This window comes from Ostrinia furnacalis, unplaced genomic scaffold (assembly GCF_004193835.3).
Source record: "Ostrinia furnacalis isolate ACB-3 unplaced genomic scaffold, ASM419383v2 OfSCF2422, whole genome shotgun sequence".
Taxonomy (NCBI): Eukaryota; Metazoa; Arthropoda; class Insecta; order Lepidoptera; family Crambidae; genus Ostrinia; species Ostrinia furnacalis.
This window is the reverse complement of record NW_021132661.1, coordinates 378,985-397,779: the sequence shown is the minus strand read 5'-3', so window position 1 is coordinate 397,779 and position 18,795 is coordinate 378,985. Positions and strand designations below refer to the sequence as shown.

The 18,795-nt window shown below is 39.5% G+C and overlaps 1 protein-coding gene and 1 non-coding gene across 2 annotated transcripts; both read left to right on the top strand.

Annotated features, from left to right (window-relative positions):
• Positions 1-1,738: 1,738 nt before the first annotated feature.
• On the top strand, positions 1,739-18,042 carry LOC114355597 (serine/arginine repetitive matrix protein 1). Its single transcript, XM_028308542.1, has 7 exons — positions 1,739-1,816; positions 10,989-11,272; positions 13,171-13,415; positions 14,652-14,983; positions 15,447-15,655; positions 16,931-17,146; positions 17,922-18,042. Exons 2-7 carry the CDS (start codon positions 11,003-11,005, stop codon positions 18,009-18,011), a joined length of 1,362 nt encoding a protein of 453 aa, XP_028164343.1. The 5' UTR covers positions 1,739-1,816; positions 10,989-11,002; the 3' UTR covers positions 18,012-18,042.
• Positions 12,544-12,676, top strand: LOC114355602 (U4atac minor spliceosomal RNA). The gene has a single exon (XR_003656121.1). It is a non-coding gene; the product is annotated as a U4atac minor spliceosomal RNA (small nuclear RNA).
• Positions 18,043-18,795: the final 753 nt, after the last annotated feature.

The window sequence follows — 18,795 nt, the reverse complement described above, 5'->3', positions numbered from 1 at the left end:
AGCCATCAATTCATTTCTGTGCAGTAAGGCAGTTGACCTCTATTTCTGCAACCACAAGAAGCTATTATCACAGTAACAACGCTTTTCTTTTTGCATTGGGGTTAAGAGAAAAAAAATGCCATTAGAAAACTCGGAACTTTTCATGTGACAGAACATTTCATAGGGTTATTCGATATTCTTAAAAACATATTAAATCACGTTTTAAATACTTATTTTATTTTAGTCAAATCTAAGGTTAAATAAGGTAAGTACATTTTTTATTTATTTATCTTTCCCATTAAATAAATAAAAAAAAATGTCTTTAAAAATAAGATCCGTTCAAGCAAGCCTCTTGGGACAGGGTTGAATAATTAGAGTTACTATAAAAATAATGTAGAGTCCTCGATAATTTTGCCTGTTATGTTTTACGGTTATCTTTCAAGAACCGAGTATCATTTTTTTGTTGGTAACTTATAATTAGTTTATCGGCACAATCATAAGTTAACTAAATATTTTTGTTTATTTATCGATAAATAATAAAATAATAACAAGGAGGAAACTTTTAAGGTATAAGGTTCGAAGGGAATATTTTATCGTAATTTTAATGAATTACTTACGCTAACTGTATACCTTCGTAATCTTCGTATTAAGTCAAAGCTTTGAGAAAATAAATACCTCTTCCGTAACTTAATTCTGTCGATCCCTCGGGCAATTATGCCGCCGTCGGAGTTTCCTCAATAACGTCAAACTTTCGCAAAGAAATAGACAAAAATTTGAGATTCAAGTGTGATTTATGGGCGCGGCCGAGTTGTAAAGGTCGCCGGGAGCTGTTTGTTTTTAATAACGCAACATGAATAACAAAGTTCGCCCGTTTAGACTCCTGTCGCCGCGGCCCGTGCGGTGGGCACGTTTATTTTTACCGCCCATCCAACCCGCACATTAGGCTAATAGCTGCCAGGAGAGTTGAGCTACAGCTTAACACGTAAGGGTTGCGGACTGTTGCGTAACATTACACACGGAGGCAATTATCGTTCTTGATTGATAACAACAATTAGACAATTACGTGACAAACAGGTAAAAATTATTTTCGTAGCAGTGTGGAAGTTGGTTTAGTTTCGTAGAAGTTAGTTAGTATAATAGTAAGGTAGGCTACGAGTCTTGATATGTGCTGGAATTGGGTATTTGACACCATTTCCCAATAATTCTAAAGCACAACTTTTTTAAAAAGACACTTCTTTCTGGTCTTAAAAACTTAGTTAATTTTTAATTACCTGTAAATTACGATTTTTGGTTGCATTATAATTGAAAAAAGTATTTTCATTGAGTTCATAAAATTGTGACGTCACATGCTAGTATTGCCGTACAAAATCTATGGGAGAGTGTCGTTTTGACAGTTTTAAAAAGTACTTTAATTGATTGGTGGTGTCAAATACCCTATTGACTGTCACTCTATGTTATGATCGATTTTATGCATCCTGCAGTTCGTTCAAAACCTATGTCACTAGTATATTTACTTAAAGTAAATAAGGAAATGGTTATGTTATTTACTTTATGTGTTTTCTTATTTTTTAAATATAAATAAAACGTATGAAAAATTTGCAACAAGGAAAAAATAAAATTAATTAAAAAAAAACATTTATCTTGATCGGCAGTAACAGAAGGGGATGATTTGCTACGCGGCTACGGCAAAACGCGCCCATCGTAGCGCCGTAGCGCGTAGCGTCAGGGCGGCGCGCGTGCGTCAGTCGGCGGCCGCCGCGCGTCGCCGCACCACGCCCGGCATGCGTCGCGGCGCCTCGAGCATTTCCTCCACCGCTACGCACCATCGCGCGCCCCTGTAAGTACACACATCCCATCACTATTCTCAATTAAAAACTCAAAGTCAACTCAAAATTAAAATCAGCCTTTTTTATTCAACATTCGTAGAATCTGTACTGAACACTTCCGCACGTGGATCCATATTTGCCGGCGCTCTCTCAACGCACAGTAACAAATGAGCGGTTCGTTCGATAGCCCACTGCCCCTGTAAGATGCTCCCGAGTGATCCCTCCTGAAGGGTTGTGTTGAATTCAAATTAATAAGCGTGTATTGAATAAGGAGAGATGTGATGTGAACTGCCCGTTCTCTCGTAACATGCTGTTTTGTAGGGATTTTATGAAGGTTCTGACGAATAGATAATACTATTTTCTACATGCGGGTTTTCCTTGGTTACATATTTATTGTGTGTTTACTAACGCTAAGGAGGTTAGACCCAATGGGACAGGAGCATGACACGTGCTTATACTCGTAGGGACTTATTTCAGGAGATCACGTAAACCCAATAAATCTAGTTAAGCCGGATTTTCTCTGACTTATCTCTTAGTTTCGTCCCTTTTGATGTCACTTTGTACGTTTTATTAGGTTAAGTATCCTTCTCTATGTTTGTAGAGTAAGTAGTAAATAAGTCGTTCATTTGTAACTGGCATAAAATCTACTTCTTAAAGCGCTGGTCATGCCAAGACGAATGGTTGTTGCTAGTGACCGGAAGTAATTTATAGTCGTGTTCCTTATTGAGGAAAAGAAAGAATGCGTTTTATGTTTTTTGGATTTCCTATTTTTGTTCTGAGTGCTAAAAGGTTTTTGCTACTAAATCATTTAGGAAACAAGGAACAAATAATTCTTGGTTAGTTGGATGAACTATGTATACTTTTCAGCGAACATAGCAAACATTAGATAAAAAACACACGTTCATCGCATTCAAATAAAATCCTCTCATTAATCCTGAAAAATCCAATCCCGTATTTTTTCACAATCAGCGTTTTCAAATAAGGGTCGACTAATAACAGAGGGGATCGCGAATAAATATTCACATTTTTAGGGCTTCAAAATTGAAATCAAAGAAACCTTGCAAAATAGAGTGCCACTTGTATGTCACCGATCCTGAATAAGCGCTGAAGTGTCCTGAGTGACACGGATTAATGATTCTGAATTAAGTAGAGTCAGTATTAAATTAGATATCACTTGAAAAAAAAAGTTTTCAAGATACGACTAATGTTTGAGATGTTTGAAGTTTCACAAATACCCATTCAGTATCTTTTGCTTCCAGAAGTCTGTAACATCCATTTGTCCTAATAATCTTTCGCGTTAAAATGCTAGTATAAAAAACACTACTTAATATGTCTGCATATTTACGTACCTACTATTCTAGACAATTTGATTATTATATGTAGCTATTTGGTAAACAGTTCTCAATGTTCTACTTCATTAATTTCAGTAACATACTGCCAATAAATTACCCGACCTTCTAAACATTCACATCACATCGTCCGATACAATTTTGTGTTCACGTAGAGCCTTAAATAATAGCGAATAGGGTTGTGCAACAGACACAAGTGTATAATTTGATATTCGCGACACGACAGTCTCCAGACACGTACCTACTTACCCAAAGGTGTACCTAAGATCAGTGTACCTACCATGAGTTTACGTTAGGTGTGCTCGCTAGCGAATACGTCAAAAATCTCTATAATAATAATAAATAATAAATAATAAATAAATAAATATCTTTGGACATTTTACACTGCGCTTCTAGTCCCAAACTAAGCAAAGCTTGTACTATGGGTACTAGACAACGGATATAAACATACTTAAATACTTTTTTTTTTTGTAAATACATACATATTATAAATAGAAAACACCCAGTCCAATACAAACAAATATGTTCATGCACACAAATGTTTGTACTGTGCGGGAATCGAACCCGCAACCTCCGGAATAGTAGTTCGTTTCGAACCACTACGCCAAACGGCCGACAATGAAGATTTTGTTTCTTGAAAGTAGCCGTTAGGGGCGCTGCACAATATGTCATACAATCAATGTCATTTTTTTACGCAGTCGCTAGCGAGCACACAGGCCTCAGACGTCGCTTGAATGTCATTTGCGATAACACGGCGCAAAGTTTGCCGTAGTTTGCGACAGTGACACGAATCCCGTATTGTTTAATGTTGTTTTAGGATTAAAAGGACATAATGTTTAGGAAAGGCCTCTGAAAACGTAATTATACTTACCCATTTCAGAGCCTTTATAGCAAGTTTACCTATGTCAGTTGTTGACGTTTATTCACGAAATTATGGTTTTCACGTCACGCGGTCAAATCCAATTTCTATCTTGTTATATATATATTTTTTCCAGAACCCTTACTTGAGAAATAATTGGTTGCCCATGCAATCTTTCATTCCCTATTATCCTCTGTAAGATTTATTTCTGCGGACAAAGGTTAGTCCTTCTCCGATCCCGTCTATACTGAAATGTTCTATACTAAAAGGTTTAAGACTTGATAGTCATAGCATAGGTCATAGTTACAATTCGTATAGGTACTTATCAAAATTACTAAGTACGATTAAGTAACAACAGTGGTAACAACATACAGAGTAGGTGCATATTGTACTGTCNGTACTGTGATTGTGAGGAACATCGTTATACTTCTGTGAATAAAAAATAATTGGCAAATGTGGAGCTTTTGTTACATCGCGGCAGAGTTTGCTCACGCCTCTGTCGCAGACAGTACGGCTAGCACGAAAAACTATCGAATTCAAATCGTTTGCGTACTCGAATCGCCATCAAAAGATTTAGTAAGAAAACTACAACAGCGCCCTTGTGAACGTGTCGTAAAGTGAACTTAGTATGAGATGTGGTTGCACGAAACTTATTTTGAGAATCAAAATTGTCAGGTTATCGTTTAATTCGAAGATTGAGTATCGAATTTTATCGAATACGCAAACGATTCGAAGACGAAAGTTGTTCATGCTAGAGGTACAGTTCATTTACGGCAAGTGACGTGGCATATAGAAACAGAGGCGTAAGGCGTACGCTTTCAGACAGGTTTCTTCCACTTCAACATTCAAATTGCACCTTGCTTTATATTCATGTATCAAATTCTACCTTGTAACCTCTCTTTTATTTCGTCTTCGAAGAAGAACTTCATATTTCGAGGAAAAACAAACTTGGTACGCCAGTCTACGTCATACTTATTGGATTTATGAGGACGTGCGGCTATGGTACGCTATGATGTATTCATATGTGCACTCCACGGGTTCAGGCAAATCTCATTCCATTTTCAATTTGGTTGGACCTTTTTGTTTTTAGATGTGTTCAGCTGAACTGGCTTTAAACGTTTTGAAGCCCACAAGTTCCAATTAGAGTAACAACAATAGCTATTGTGACTGAAATTGCTTGGTGCCGACAGGTTAATTATTACTGAATTCTATAGAAGTTAATTTTTGACTACAAAGCAATGTTGTATGAAGGTATGTGATGTGACTAAACTTGTTCCCGTATTCTGAAAACCAGCTGAATATAAATCCAGAATAGTACCAAGCCTGTGATTGGTCTAAAGTTCGAAATGTCAATTCCTCTATCTATACCATCTTGAGTTACTTTCATTCAATTTAGTGATTCTCGATCAAATCGCTATCTATTCATCGATATTGGTCAATTCAGGTTCTTCACAATTAAGAAAATGCTGAATGTTCAGCTACAGTATGGTTGTGGCAAGCTGTTCATTTAGAGCAAGCGAGTCGGCGCACGAGGCACAATCGCCGTCTGGGAAACTGGGAAGCTCGCCTTTCAAAGTTTCGTTTTTCCGCAATTCCAGCCAGCGCTGGCAGCGCTTGAAAGCGCCCGCAATTAGCCCGCTCTCCGCTGTCGTCTAGCGGAGCAATTTTTAAATCACTTGGGAATAGTTCGTCTGCGCTCTGTGGACGTTTCAAAGAGATAGTTGTTTTAGTTTTAATCCACACCCACGACGGACGGCTGAAATGTTAAACGCTTACGTGTATTGTTGTTTTTGTTAATGGAAAGAAAATTGTTCTCAATTTTCTCTAGGGAACTGAGTGTTGTGTGCTAATTTCTTAGCGTTTTCGAAGAACTATTCGGTAACCCACTCTGGTCGTAGATTTTTATTGTAGTGATAACTACACGTAGGCACTACTGTTTTATGAAGCGACTGAAACGATATTATTTCAATATAATATAAATTAATTAAATTTACATTTATACGGCGATGATGTGCTTTGATTAATAGAGATTGTATTTAATTAGTATGTACAACATACCTAGCTTAAATACGAGTTAAGCATAAATTACTTCATCTAAGTTAATTATGTGCGATTTCCATAATAATGACTTTGGCTTTGGATTAATAGGAAACATTTCGTAGGCGCGCGTAGGCTCCAACAAAGTTCCTATGATGTCAAACTTCGTTCAACGTTTCCATCTTAATTACATGATTAATGTTAAGATTAACGTAATTATGTCGAGACGAGGGGAGCAGAAAATTCTCATTTTACCTTGTTCCTGTAAAGAACGCTGATAACTTGTTAAGCTTGCTCAAAAGATATTTCTCTGAGCAAAGCGGAGTGATTAAAAATAAAATACAAGTGAGGGCAGAACCGTCGGGGATGGATTTTGTAAACAAAATGCTTTCAAAATTTGATATACAGAATTAAGACCCTCTTGGACATTGATTCAATTATTTGCTCCATAAGCCAGATTAGACTGGGAAAAGCGTTTATTTTCGAAATTCTTAAATGAAGAGAGCTTTTTCATATTTTTCAGGTAGTCAGGCAAATAAGACAATAATTTCATTTATTGCTTACTTGGGTTGAAGAAAGGCGAAATTACTGTTGATTGGCGTAGTAAATTCGTTTTCGTGATCGCAAAACGGTAGATGTATGGGAAAATATCTTACAGTATTGTAATTTCTACTTTTCTACTACTCTAGTTAGTACACCAAAAACATTCAAACTGTTTTCAAGCTTGATATTTTTACTTCAATAATGTTACTTTTCGTCATTTAATGGAACATAAAATTATTCTCCCATTCATGAATATAATCTTAAAATAAGGAAGCACAGGTGAGCAACATTAAGCTACCTATCCCGTCGGTTCATGTTATTTTTCTCCCCTAACAACCCGCATAAATGAATATTTGATTTATTAATTAAGCCGCGTCAGCGCGCGTGGCTTTTTCACCTTTCTTCGTGTCTATTTGTGCGGATAAACGTTTTGCTGACTCTCTATTAACGTCAGCAACCCGAAGAATAACAATTTAGCGGTAACAATGAAGTTTCTGTTTTCAGCTTTGTCCTAATCATGTTTTTGATAAGTTGTAAAAGATAGGAAATGAGTAAATGTTTTGAACCAACCAAGCAATGCTCTCCTTTTTGCATCAAAAGCTTTGATGTTATCTTTTGATGTTACTCAATTCTTGAATTTAGTGCCTCTATTATCTTTAAAATGTAAGCAAGTAGCAGTTAGCGAGCAATAAGAAGCCAAAGTATTTATTTTCCATTAAGATAAATATAATAGGTTTGCAAAATAAGATTATGGCTACACAAACTGGCGAGCCTCCCCCAATAAAACGATCAAATGTTATTATTATTATCAAACGATCCATTTAGATATACTCGCGCGTTATTTTGATGAATGTGTATTGGTTGAAATGATGTTGAGTTTTTGGAGGGAGTTTTTTGTACCAGTTCTTTTCAGTTTTGCGTGTCTTAGAAATATTCAAACAGACAGTGTCTAATTCCTGAACTATTCAAAACGTTTTCAGGCGTATTAAAATTATTTGGTTAATTTCTAAAGTCATTCCTTTAGATTGATTAGAATACAAGGGTAGGCTCCTATAATAGCGCTCGCATAAAACAAAATTATGAAAAAGTCAAAACGCTTCGAGAACATCAAAGTAATTTTTACTGCTCGTTACCAACTTCGTAACAAAACTTTGCGGCAATTTAAGTTAACCAATACTTTTTGTACGTTCAAATTTTCTGACATGCAACCCAAAGTTTCCTTGTTGACGACTTCGGTGCCAAACAACGCGGTAAGTGTGCCCGCAACTCGGCAGTTTTATTGATAACGCCCACCCTCCACATTTGTTTATGTCGCACTCATTCCCGGTGTCAATACAAGGGTTGACTTTTCTTACGGAAACTTCAGGACTACGCTACGGTTTCTCAGAAGTAAACGTAAACGTGGTCTTTACATGAGATACGAGTTCGCAATATTCATGTAACAATCAACTGCAAGTAGAGATAATTTGATCCAAAAATGCGGAATTTGCTGACGGGCAAAGTCCTCCTGAAACTTAGAATGCACAGCTTATTATGTCCACGTGCTTATTTTTGAAGGATTTGTGGGTCACGTCACACTATCTTGTCTCGAAGCACACGCTGTTTTACAAAGGATATTTCTTAGATAGTATTTTAACATTTCTTTGTAAAGCTATTGAATATACTACAATAATTTTGACAATTCTAGCAACTAAAATTCATACATTCAGACATTCCAGCAAATAAAATAAATAAAACATTTGATGTTACATCGAAAGTAGGATGTCAAATACAGGAGAGTCCCTGTATAATGTGGAACCGTTGGCAGCCTAACTCAATAGCTCAGCCCGACCACGAAAGTAGGATCGTTTGTCCCGAAACCACAATTTATTACTTTGCCTTCAATTCATTACTCCTAGAAAGGCTTACCGGGGGGGACGATTTTATTGTCCACTTTTTATGTTGACGTAAAGTTTTGTTACGTTACTTACAGATTATGAAAGAACGAAAAGAGATTAGGAAAGAACTAGATTTATTGTCAATATGATTCTATTGACTGTAATTTAATCACGTTTAGAATAGTTGACTTTTCTATGAGAATTATATCTACAACAGTATAGCTAAGTAAGTAGGTAGAAATGAAGTCCATATTAAAATATATTAGCAAGATCATACAACACGAAATACGCTTTTCGCTCCAAAGAATATCTGTGTCAGACAGATTGCTCTTATAAAAGCCAATTTGCAAAACTTCACGCTGTTCTTTAATGGCACCGTTTCGTGAAAAGGGTGAGATGAAGCGCAGGCGGATCACAAACGAGGATAACGTATAGCCCTTTGCTATGCCGCTGTTTTAATGCGTGCCCATTTTGTTAAACCAACGAACGAACATGCTTACGATAAAAGGGAGTGGGATAAACGTTGATCGGTTCTACCAGTCGCTCGCGTAGCAGGTAATATAGTAAATTTATAGCTTTTCTGCAATAGAAATTGCGAATGGTTAGTACCAAACCTTGAAATGGGCTTCTATTTTGGCTTCACTTCATAGTCAGGAACATGCGATCATAAATATAATGTAAGACAATTTTTACGATTGTGAAACCGTAATACTCGTACCTATAAGTGGACCGTAAAGTTCGATCAAAAGTTCAATCTGGATGCCTGTCTTATCAGAACCAAACTAAACCTGTATTCAGGACATCCTCTATAATCAATTGATGTCAGTAAGACCTTAAACACGCTTTAAATTTTCACAAGACGGCACTTAGTCTTGGGGTAGGTAAAGTGGTCGATCTAGCCACTTCATCAATAAGTCAGGCGTCCTGAATTTTAGATCGCTCCGGGAAGCTCGCTGCAAGACGCTCGGTAATGGATTGCTAATATTAGCTAAATCTCGTAAGTTCGCCCCTCCCCACTGGATAAGCCCGTTTCATCCGTCTTTTCTGCAGCTATACGTTTCCCACAGGCCCGGAGGAGGGTGGGGTGTTGAAACTGTGAAGTGCTACATGTACAGTTAGGGTAACGCTAAACCTAATCCGAGGGATACTGGGCGTTGTGATTGATAGTTGATTGGGTTGGGTCAAGTGCAATCTCCGAGTAATAATGAAGTTATCGAACGGGAGTGAAGCGATGCAGTGTCAATTTCCACTGAATAATAACCAGTTTCGAGTTGAAATTTGCTATGGTAGAATTCTCAAAGGACGATGGTGAAAATACCTGCAGTATGCACAAATTGTACGAACAATTTGTATTGGACCGCTCTATTTATTATTGCTGAGCTGAGAGGCTGAGGAACATGATGAGTTGTAAATGATAGAGTAGCTCCGTTATGAGATCAGTTAATTTTTACGCTGCTTTCCGGCTGTGAGAAACAGCTGCGCACCAGGAAAACTATTTGATGGATGACGATACATAAATAAAGTTACTTACATTTTTGTTTCTCTGAAAAGGAACTGATGCTGTACATAACTTGCAAGTTTTATAATACGGCTCTAACTTTTTAGAAGTCGGAGAATATTTTCATACTTATATCTCTCATAAATTCCATTTTAAAGCACTTCTATGACGAATTGTTCTTATTTGAATACTTAACGCTTCTTCGGCGTAACTCTACAAGACGGGCCGAGAAACTTTTTCAATTGAAACTTATCTCAATTCAAAGTATCAAAATGAATGTCTGATTTGGATTCAATGTACAATATTACGCTAATGAAAGTCGTAATGCGTTTGCGAGAGTTTCTCGTGATGGAAATGAAGCTAGGGGAGCTCTTCCCTTTTACGGGCATCTAGAGTTACTTGAAAGGCGACACCGCGAGGGCCACTGGCAGACGGTCGCATTGTGGCAGAACGGCCGCCTTTCGCCGCGACGAAATGACAACGCGATAAAACATTTTATGTCACACTTTTGTTTACTTCAAAGCGCGAGTTTTGACGACAGGAAAACGTGATGCAGCCGTAGCAATTCTGTCACACATTTAACGCAGTTCGCGAAATCTTTTGTTTACGCACGTGATATTATAATGAACAGCCTTTTGTGTGTATGAGGGTGGGAAGCTCGCGTATGAATATTTACGTAGGTAGGATTGTGCCGCCGCAGACACTCGACAGGAGCGTTTTTCCCACTTGAATTTTTGCCTCTTGCTTGTCTTTTGTTGTTGTTTTAGACTCCAACGAAATATTCAAGATGGGAGCGATGGAATACCGTTGTTTTGGGATCTCTTATGATTTTTAAAATACATTTTTGTGAAACCAGCCAAATACTTTCAAGTTCAACTTAATATTTTATTGCATAATTAATAAAATAAAAGTCGTATTATGTAATAGTAGATAGAGAAATATAGATTGATGTCGACCCAGTCAGGCATAGCTAAAAAAGTGTTAATTGTGCATTGCTTAACTATAGTTTTTATCCCACAGCTGCCGCCAGCGGCATGTTGGGGGCGCGGCTGAAGTCATGGATGGAAGCTCAGCTGGGCCGGGCGAAGAAGCGTAAGCAGAAGCAATGCCGGCTCCCAGCAGCGCCAGCGACCAGCCCGTTACCACCCCCGCACCTTTCTTCGCCGGAGAGTGCATACAGCACTGGCTATTCTACCGATGGGACATCACCAGGAGCGCCGGTAGCGCCTCTTGCAGCGCCTCTGGTCGCTCCACCACCGCCGCCCGCGCCGCCAACGACACATCTCTACCATGAACCTGCAAAGGTAAGGCAGCTTCATAAACAGTCAAATTCAGTCAATGCTGGATTACCGCAAAGCCACTTTTCCATGAACCTCCTCGCTGGGGCACTACTCGTCGGTCACTATCGACTTTTTCAAATTTTGTTAATGCAAATTCTAATTGGATAAACTTTCTAGACTCCAGAAGTTCTGGGTTCGATTCCCATTTGGGACAATAAAGCCAATTCGTGAAGACTGCTAGTAATAAAGTCCCACGCCAAGCTTGAACTCATCTATTACTGGTACAATCGACTCGATAGAGTCTCTATTCTATTAGAATAACAAGAAAGTACTTAAGTTTGCACTAAATCGGCGGTTTTGCTCAAGAATATTTGTTTTTTTCATAAATGTTAGCCGATAATTTATTCGACGAATTAAATCGGATGCCCTTATCCGCGGTAATGTAGTCGATTATTAATAGAGGAAACGCGTCATGATCGCCTATCGCACAGTTAAACTTTCGGAATTCATTAACTGGTGCGTGCGTACGGTGACGCTTTGTTTCCAACATTCGGACGTAAACTTTTCGGAGGTCTTATTCGATTATTCGATCAACATTATTGCAAATCACGTTTCGTGAAATTCATTAAAACTCGGTTTCATAATTGCGTTTCGTTTGTGCTAACAATAGCCGACCGGCGTTCATGTGGCCCGGCTTTACTTTATTAATTAACTAGACCGTATAAATTGATGGGGTGGACCTTTGTCCGAGCTAAATAAAGCCTGCTGATCGCCCATTGTCTGTTAAGCCGTTGCCCGCTATACATAGGAAGAATTATGTGGATTTAAAATGGCTCCGAAACACAATAACCCACCTCGTTTTGGTTTTTAAGCGTTTTGATGTAGGTCCGCTTCTAATTGTTACGAGTTTGTTGTTTAATCCATTTTGTTTTTGTTCGGGTCATGTTTAAAAATAATATCGTATTTTAAATCAAAATTAATTCATTACATATTTAATGAATAATATAAATCCTACTTTTAAACTTTAATACTTCGGTTCGGTATTCTCCTAGTTAAAATTGAACTTTTTCAGTAGCTGTAAAATAAAGATATTAAAAAACACATCTTCTACTCCTTATTTATTTATTAATTTAGCAGAAACTATTTTTTTAGCATTTAAAAACCACGGTTGCTTACCATGAAAGCACAAATTGTTAATGTCAACAACTATCAATAGATGGCGCTGGGTGTACCCTGAATCGCGGTTCGATTTGTTTTTTTCCCGTTTATTTAGTTTCTGCCAAGCTGTCGGCCAACACTTCCTTGTCTCGGGGAGCATAGTGCGCAGTGATCGTAAAGTGAGAGCACTGATGCTGACACCCGCAAGTTATCTTGTTTAACGCCCGCGCCCGGCTGCCGTCAGGGAGTCCGAGCGCAATTTTTGAAAGGCCTTCTTACTTTACAGAGGGCTTGAAAGAAATTGGAAACACAAATGAAAATAGTACAAGTACAAAAATGAAATTCTCGATTGTAAAATGGAGTATTGAGGCGAGGGCAATAATAAAACGATGTTAATGTGATTACTTACATAGGTATTTACACAGTATTGGTATTTATTTATTTGTTCAGAGAACAATAAATTTAATTCAGAAAATAGGGTTGTCGACGCCATTAAGGTGTATTATAAAATAGAACAATAAATTGATTAGTCAGAAATTACGTTTCCGTTTATTTACCTATCTATTAATTTAAAAAAATGTGAAAAGGTTCCAGTTAAAATGATTGCATTCCACTGAAAGCTAATAAATTAAATAAAACTTAATTAAAATAATCTATTTAAAATGAATTCTTATTTTTGTTGCACTTCTATTGGTTGTTGTGATTTATATTGCGTGGTTTTATTTATTTCCATAAGTGTCCAATCAAAATCTTTATCATTCCAGCAACGCCGCTCCACCGTCAACTCCCGTCGGTGCGCGCCAGAGCCGGCTCCGGTCTGCGCGACCCCCTCGCCACGGCCGCGCTGCCGCATCAAGACCAACCCCTGGCTGGGGGCCACGTCACCCAGCCGCCGGCGGGCCCCCCACTTGCTGCACCAGCAGTCGCTGCAGTGCCCCCAGGCTCAGCCGCCGCAGTTGCATCATGCACCGTACTCGCTGGATTCCTACCCTGCGAGATATGGGTCAAGGTATGAAAAAGCGTTGTAGCAGCGAAAACAAAAATCTGAGCTGTAACACGCACTGTATTCGCTCGACTGGTACCTATATTCTGTGCGTGACTTCTCGCCGCGGCCGCGCTGCCGCATCAAGACCAACTCCTGGCTGGGGGCCACGACGCCCAACCGCCGGTGGGTCCCCCACTTGCTGCACTAGCAGTCTCTACAGTGCCCCCAGGTTCCATGCGCCGTAGTTCGTACTCGCTAGACTAGTACCCTGCGAGATAAGGGTTAAGGTAATGGAAAAGCATTGTAGCAGCAAAATTACCCCTGGCTGGGGGCCACGTCGCCCAGCCGCCGGCGGGCCCCCCACTTGCTGCACCAGCAGTCCCTGCAGTGCCCCCAGGCTCAGCCGCCGCAGTTACACCATGCGCCGTACTCGCTAGATTCTTACCCTGCGAGATACGGGTCTAGGTACATCTATTCATTGATTTATGAAGCCGGTTGTAGGCCTACGTCCATCGTCGTAGGCTTACAACCGGCCATTATAGAAATCATTGGGGGAGGCCTATGTCCAGTGGTGGACGTCCTATGGCTGAAATGATGATGATGATGAATTATGAAACGAAGTACAAAACTGGAACCAAATTCGATCATAGATTCAAACCTTCGATTGAATTTAAATATTTACGAGTAAATCTACGAGTATCATTAAGCTTAAATGTATCTAGTTACTAATACCTACTCGTTATCCTAAGTTTAGTTACCTGACTAACAACAATGGCATTGATTAATTGGGTACATAAGATTTACGGAACGTGTGAATCCTTACTTGGACAATAGATTAGTGAGTTGTTTATTTTCAGTAGAATTGTACCGTCGAGGTAGCTACCTATTATGAATGGCATCGCGAATGCCGCGTGTGAAAGAAGCAAGATTTGGGTCAATAGGTTGTGTAAAGCGGAGGAGGCTTTGCGATGTGTGTTTAGTCCGATTACAGTTGAAGCCGTATTTTTCTAGGGATGTGCAAAATTTTCCACCTTCTCGTGAATGTAAGTGGTGATTGAGAGAAAAATATGCGGATACCATAGGGCCCCCAACTGGTCTCACTGGCTTGAAGTGTAGGCCAAACACTCCATTTGTCTCTGGTAAATTAGACACCGTCATCATCTTAGGGGAGGCTTGAAATAAATGACTTGATGATGATAAAGATGTGCATTGTGTGTATAATTTATTCTTTTTTTAATTGCTGTGTATTTTTGGTTTAAGGTCACCCAGATCTCCACACCTATCCCCGCATTTGTCCCCGCATCTATCTCCGCACCTCTCGCCGCGTCTCTCGCCCCGTCCCTCACCCCGCCGGTCTCCGGAGCCCCACCGGTCTCCGTACTACCGAGGCGGGGCCTCCAGCGACGAGGAATGCAGGGGCCTGAGGCCCCGGGGCCGGGAGACTGCGATACTATCGGATGCTGATATAGATTCGGACGGAGACACGGGATTGGATGGAGGGGATGAGGATGAGCCGGATGAGACCGCCTCGCCTGGCAGGAGGAGGGCGAGGCGACGTAGGCCGCCGCCGAGGCGACCGCCTCGTTCAGCAGGTGGATAATGCTTATTTTTTATTTGAGAAAATTTCCATGGTCTATTATTCAAAGTTAAATTCCGAACTAAAAGTTCTAGGTACGCTTTGTCTGATTCTGCCTGCTTTCAGTTTGTTAAGGATAATGTAGTCTTGCATCAATTTACAACCACCATAAGTTATAAATGATTCTGTGCTTTGGATGAAACGTAAAGCTGGTGGGTTCATGGGTCATATTGTTGTATTGACCCCACGATCTTTTTCTTGTATGTGTCACATTCAAAACGTAAGGATCATCATAACAAAACTATACGCTCGTCCTATTTTTTTTTTATCTAATTCAATTGCTATTACAACAAATGAAGCTTTTGAAACTTAGGTAGGTAACTTGTGTCGATAGTCCTCAATTCTAAAGTCAAAATATCTAAGAAAATAAGATAGATAAGCATGTAAATTAATACATAATTTGTTTCGTATTACTTCAGGGGCGACACCACCTCGCGTGCGCCGGCGCAACCACGCTCCCTCCGCCCCTCCCGTGCGGGAGCGGGACCCGCTGTTAGAAGCCGACCGGGAGGCCGAGAGGAAGTACCGGGAGCTGATCAGGGAGGCCGAGAAGCTGCTCGTCACCGTCTCCAGGGCGCCGCTGGAGCCGCCTCACAACCCTCGGGTGAGGGAGCTGAGGGCTACTGAGGTAAGCTATATTTTATGGTTAGTTTGTCCACCTGATGTATTATAATATATAATATGTCAACGTGAAATTGGGAACTCCGTTTATAATATAACGCGTGAGATTGTAAACTAACAGTGGGTAAGGTTAGGTTAGATTGTAATCTAACTACGTCAAATTATAATCTAACGTAATTCACAATTTTACGGTGACATATACATCAGGTGGACTGACGATCTCATAAAGGTAGCAGGAGGGCGCTGGATGCAGGCCGCTACCAATTAATATGGAAACCATTGGGGCAGGCCTATGTTCAGAAGTGGACGTCCTATGACTGAAATGATGGGAATGATGATGATGATTTAATACACCATGCATTTCCTTCTTTTGCATGTGGTCAATTAAATAGGGTCGTCCTCCTGCGTTGAAGAATAAATGATCTGATGATGATGATGACCATAATTTTGGGCCGTGAGGTTGCATGAGTTTGCATACGTTACCGCCTACATTCTGCGCCTATTGATGTATAAGTCTAAGTAGTGGAGAATCTCCGGGTTTTAGGAATTAAAGTACCTAAAGTTTTAGTACCTACCTGATCTAGGTAAAGAAGATTTTTCTTCAAATGAATTTTAAATACTAGATAATGTGTGTGTAACTAACTACGTACTTGAATTCCACTAATTGGTTTCAGTCCCTGGCGTTGCATAATTATTATGGATGACTGATAAGTGAAATTGGTATTGCATGAAAAGCCTTTTGTTCCTTCATTGTTGTGTCTACTGCCACACATTATCATAATAATTACGCGCATCACAATGTCTATTGTTAATTAACGAGGCCGTTGAAGTAGTGTTTCCGGAAGTTGGTGTTTTTATTTAGTTCATATTGGTTGGGCGTTGGTTATTGTTTTCCACGTTATGGTTTTCATTTTTATATTTATTTTTATACATTAATCATCCCAATTATTAGACCTACAGATATAATGAAATAAAACAGATAAGTATAATGAAACATGTGAATGTAATAAAAAGCTTGTAATAAACAATGAGTATTAAAGTAAAACGATTTGCGTCTTCTAAGTGATCATCACTTACCATCAGGTGAGATACAGGCCAAGAGCTGCCTCGTTGTTAATAAAAAAAAAAAGTTATGATGACTGAGAGAAGAGACGGTACAATATTTTTGAACTTGTGCAGCTGCTTAAGATAAATAATTTTATTTTTTTTGACTTACCTATTCATTTTTATTCCACCAAACATAGAAACCCAGCACTAATCATAACCCATTTCCCTACCCAAGGTGGAAGCTCCCCGCCGGAGTCCAGAGCGCACACATATCACAAACTTCATGAGGGCCAACTCCCCCGAACCGAGGAGGACCATGTCTCCCGTCGCCCGCCGCTCCCCCCTCGCCGCGCCCGCCCCCCCGCCCGTGGCCCCCCGGGTGCACCCCCCCTCGCCTACGGATCGGCCGCACTCGGAACCACCGAAAAGAAAGGCGTATGCCAGAGATGAGGTAAGCGCTAACGTATTTAGGGGACGTAGCTCGTAGAGATGATGACCGCTGGGGCAGAAAAGTTCTCGAGGGGCGACCACGAGGCTGGGAGACGTGGTGTCCCAAAGATCTGGTGAAGGCCGCAGGAAGTATCTGGATGCGAGCAGCGCAGAACAAATCGTTGTAGAAATCTTTGGGAGAGGCCTTTGTCTAGCAGTAGACGTCATTTGACTGAAAAGATCCATTCACTAAGGGACAAAAGTCTCAAGATACTTCCTTCTGCTTGCGACACATTGCCATAACGTCTATTGGACAGAAAATGTCACAAATATGAATGTAAACAGCTAGTTATAACATTAGAAGTTACCTACCTAAATACTTACATAGGTAGGTACAAACGATGACCAAAAAAAAACAGGAACGAGGAATATCCTTGACATCAGTCTTTACCTCTTGTATTACGCAATCATCAAACGTCATCAAATATTTCCACATTCTTCTAATATCAGACGCAATTTAAATTGCTTATGTCGTTAAAAGTCAATTAACAAAGGATGTTTAATCAACATAATACCTAGTTAATCAACAGATCGTTAAATCTCATTTAATAGAGGTCAAGAAAGAGTCATGATGAAATTAATGTTTTTTGACGAAGTAATGGGAAAACTAATGACGGTAGTTCTAATTTCTTACATAATGCTAAACGATTTATTGTAGCAATTTGTACATGATTTTCCCTAACGTAAGTCGATATTCTTCTGTTTCAAGAGATGCGACTAAAACTTTTTTTTTCCAGGTGTTGCAAACGTTAGAAGGGCTGCGCAAGAGTCTCCAGCAACAGTCAGCGTTGTTGGCTGTGCAGCGCACGCGACTCGACTCCCTATAGCTGCCTCTGGCCATCATCTATCGAATTTCGATGCAGGGGGATATTTCAACAAGGAAAGCATCTTTGAAAAGACTTGTCGATGTTGCAACATGAACTTATTATAATATTGACGATGATTCTGTAACGCGGACATTCACGTTATATTTGTTTATCTGCTGCATTTCAGGATCAACTTCAGTATTATTGATAGTGGTGGCGTTGTTAAACCATGTAAAACTGACAATATTTCGCTATGCTTCCGATAATGATTTGAGAGCATTGGTTATATTGAAGTTTCTTAAAGTTTCCAACTATGTTACCCCATCGATGTCGATGGGTTATCGATAGTTGTGGCTGTCGGCAGCACTATCGCCTCCCGTCCCTGCCAAACCTTAGCTTAGACCCGTTTCGTTTGTTCCTAGACCCTAGTCCAAAGTAGCGGCCGTTACACTTGCCAAATAGGTTAGTCAATTATTCCAGTTTTTTCTGATAAGTTAAGTTGTTTTTGATAAAATATTTACCTAACAAAGATATTGGTACTGAGGAAAGTATCTACTTCATTTATATCATGAAATGTCTACGATGAATGTTCTTGTGGATCTTGTAGCTCAACTTTTTATACTCCACTTATAAACTTTAGATTTTCTACTCTTTCAAATTCTTCAAAATGAGTTTTGAGAAACTTTCTAATATTTACAATCTTTCTATGCTGTAACATTTGCGATATTTTGAATAGTATTGTAATCTTTTAGGAAAGTTGAAAATGTGGAAGTACCTTCTTGTTAAAAGTTAACTTGAATTTTAT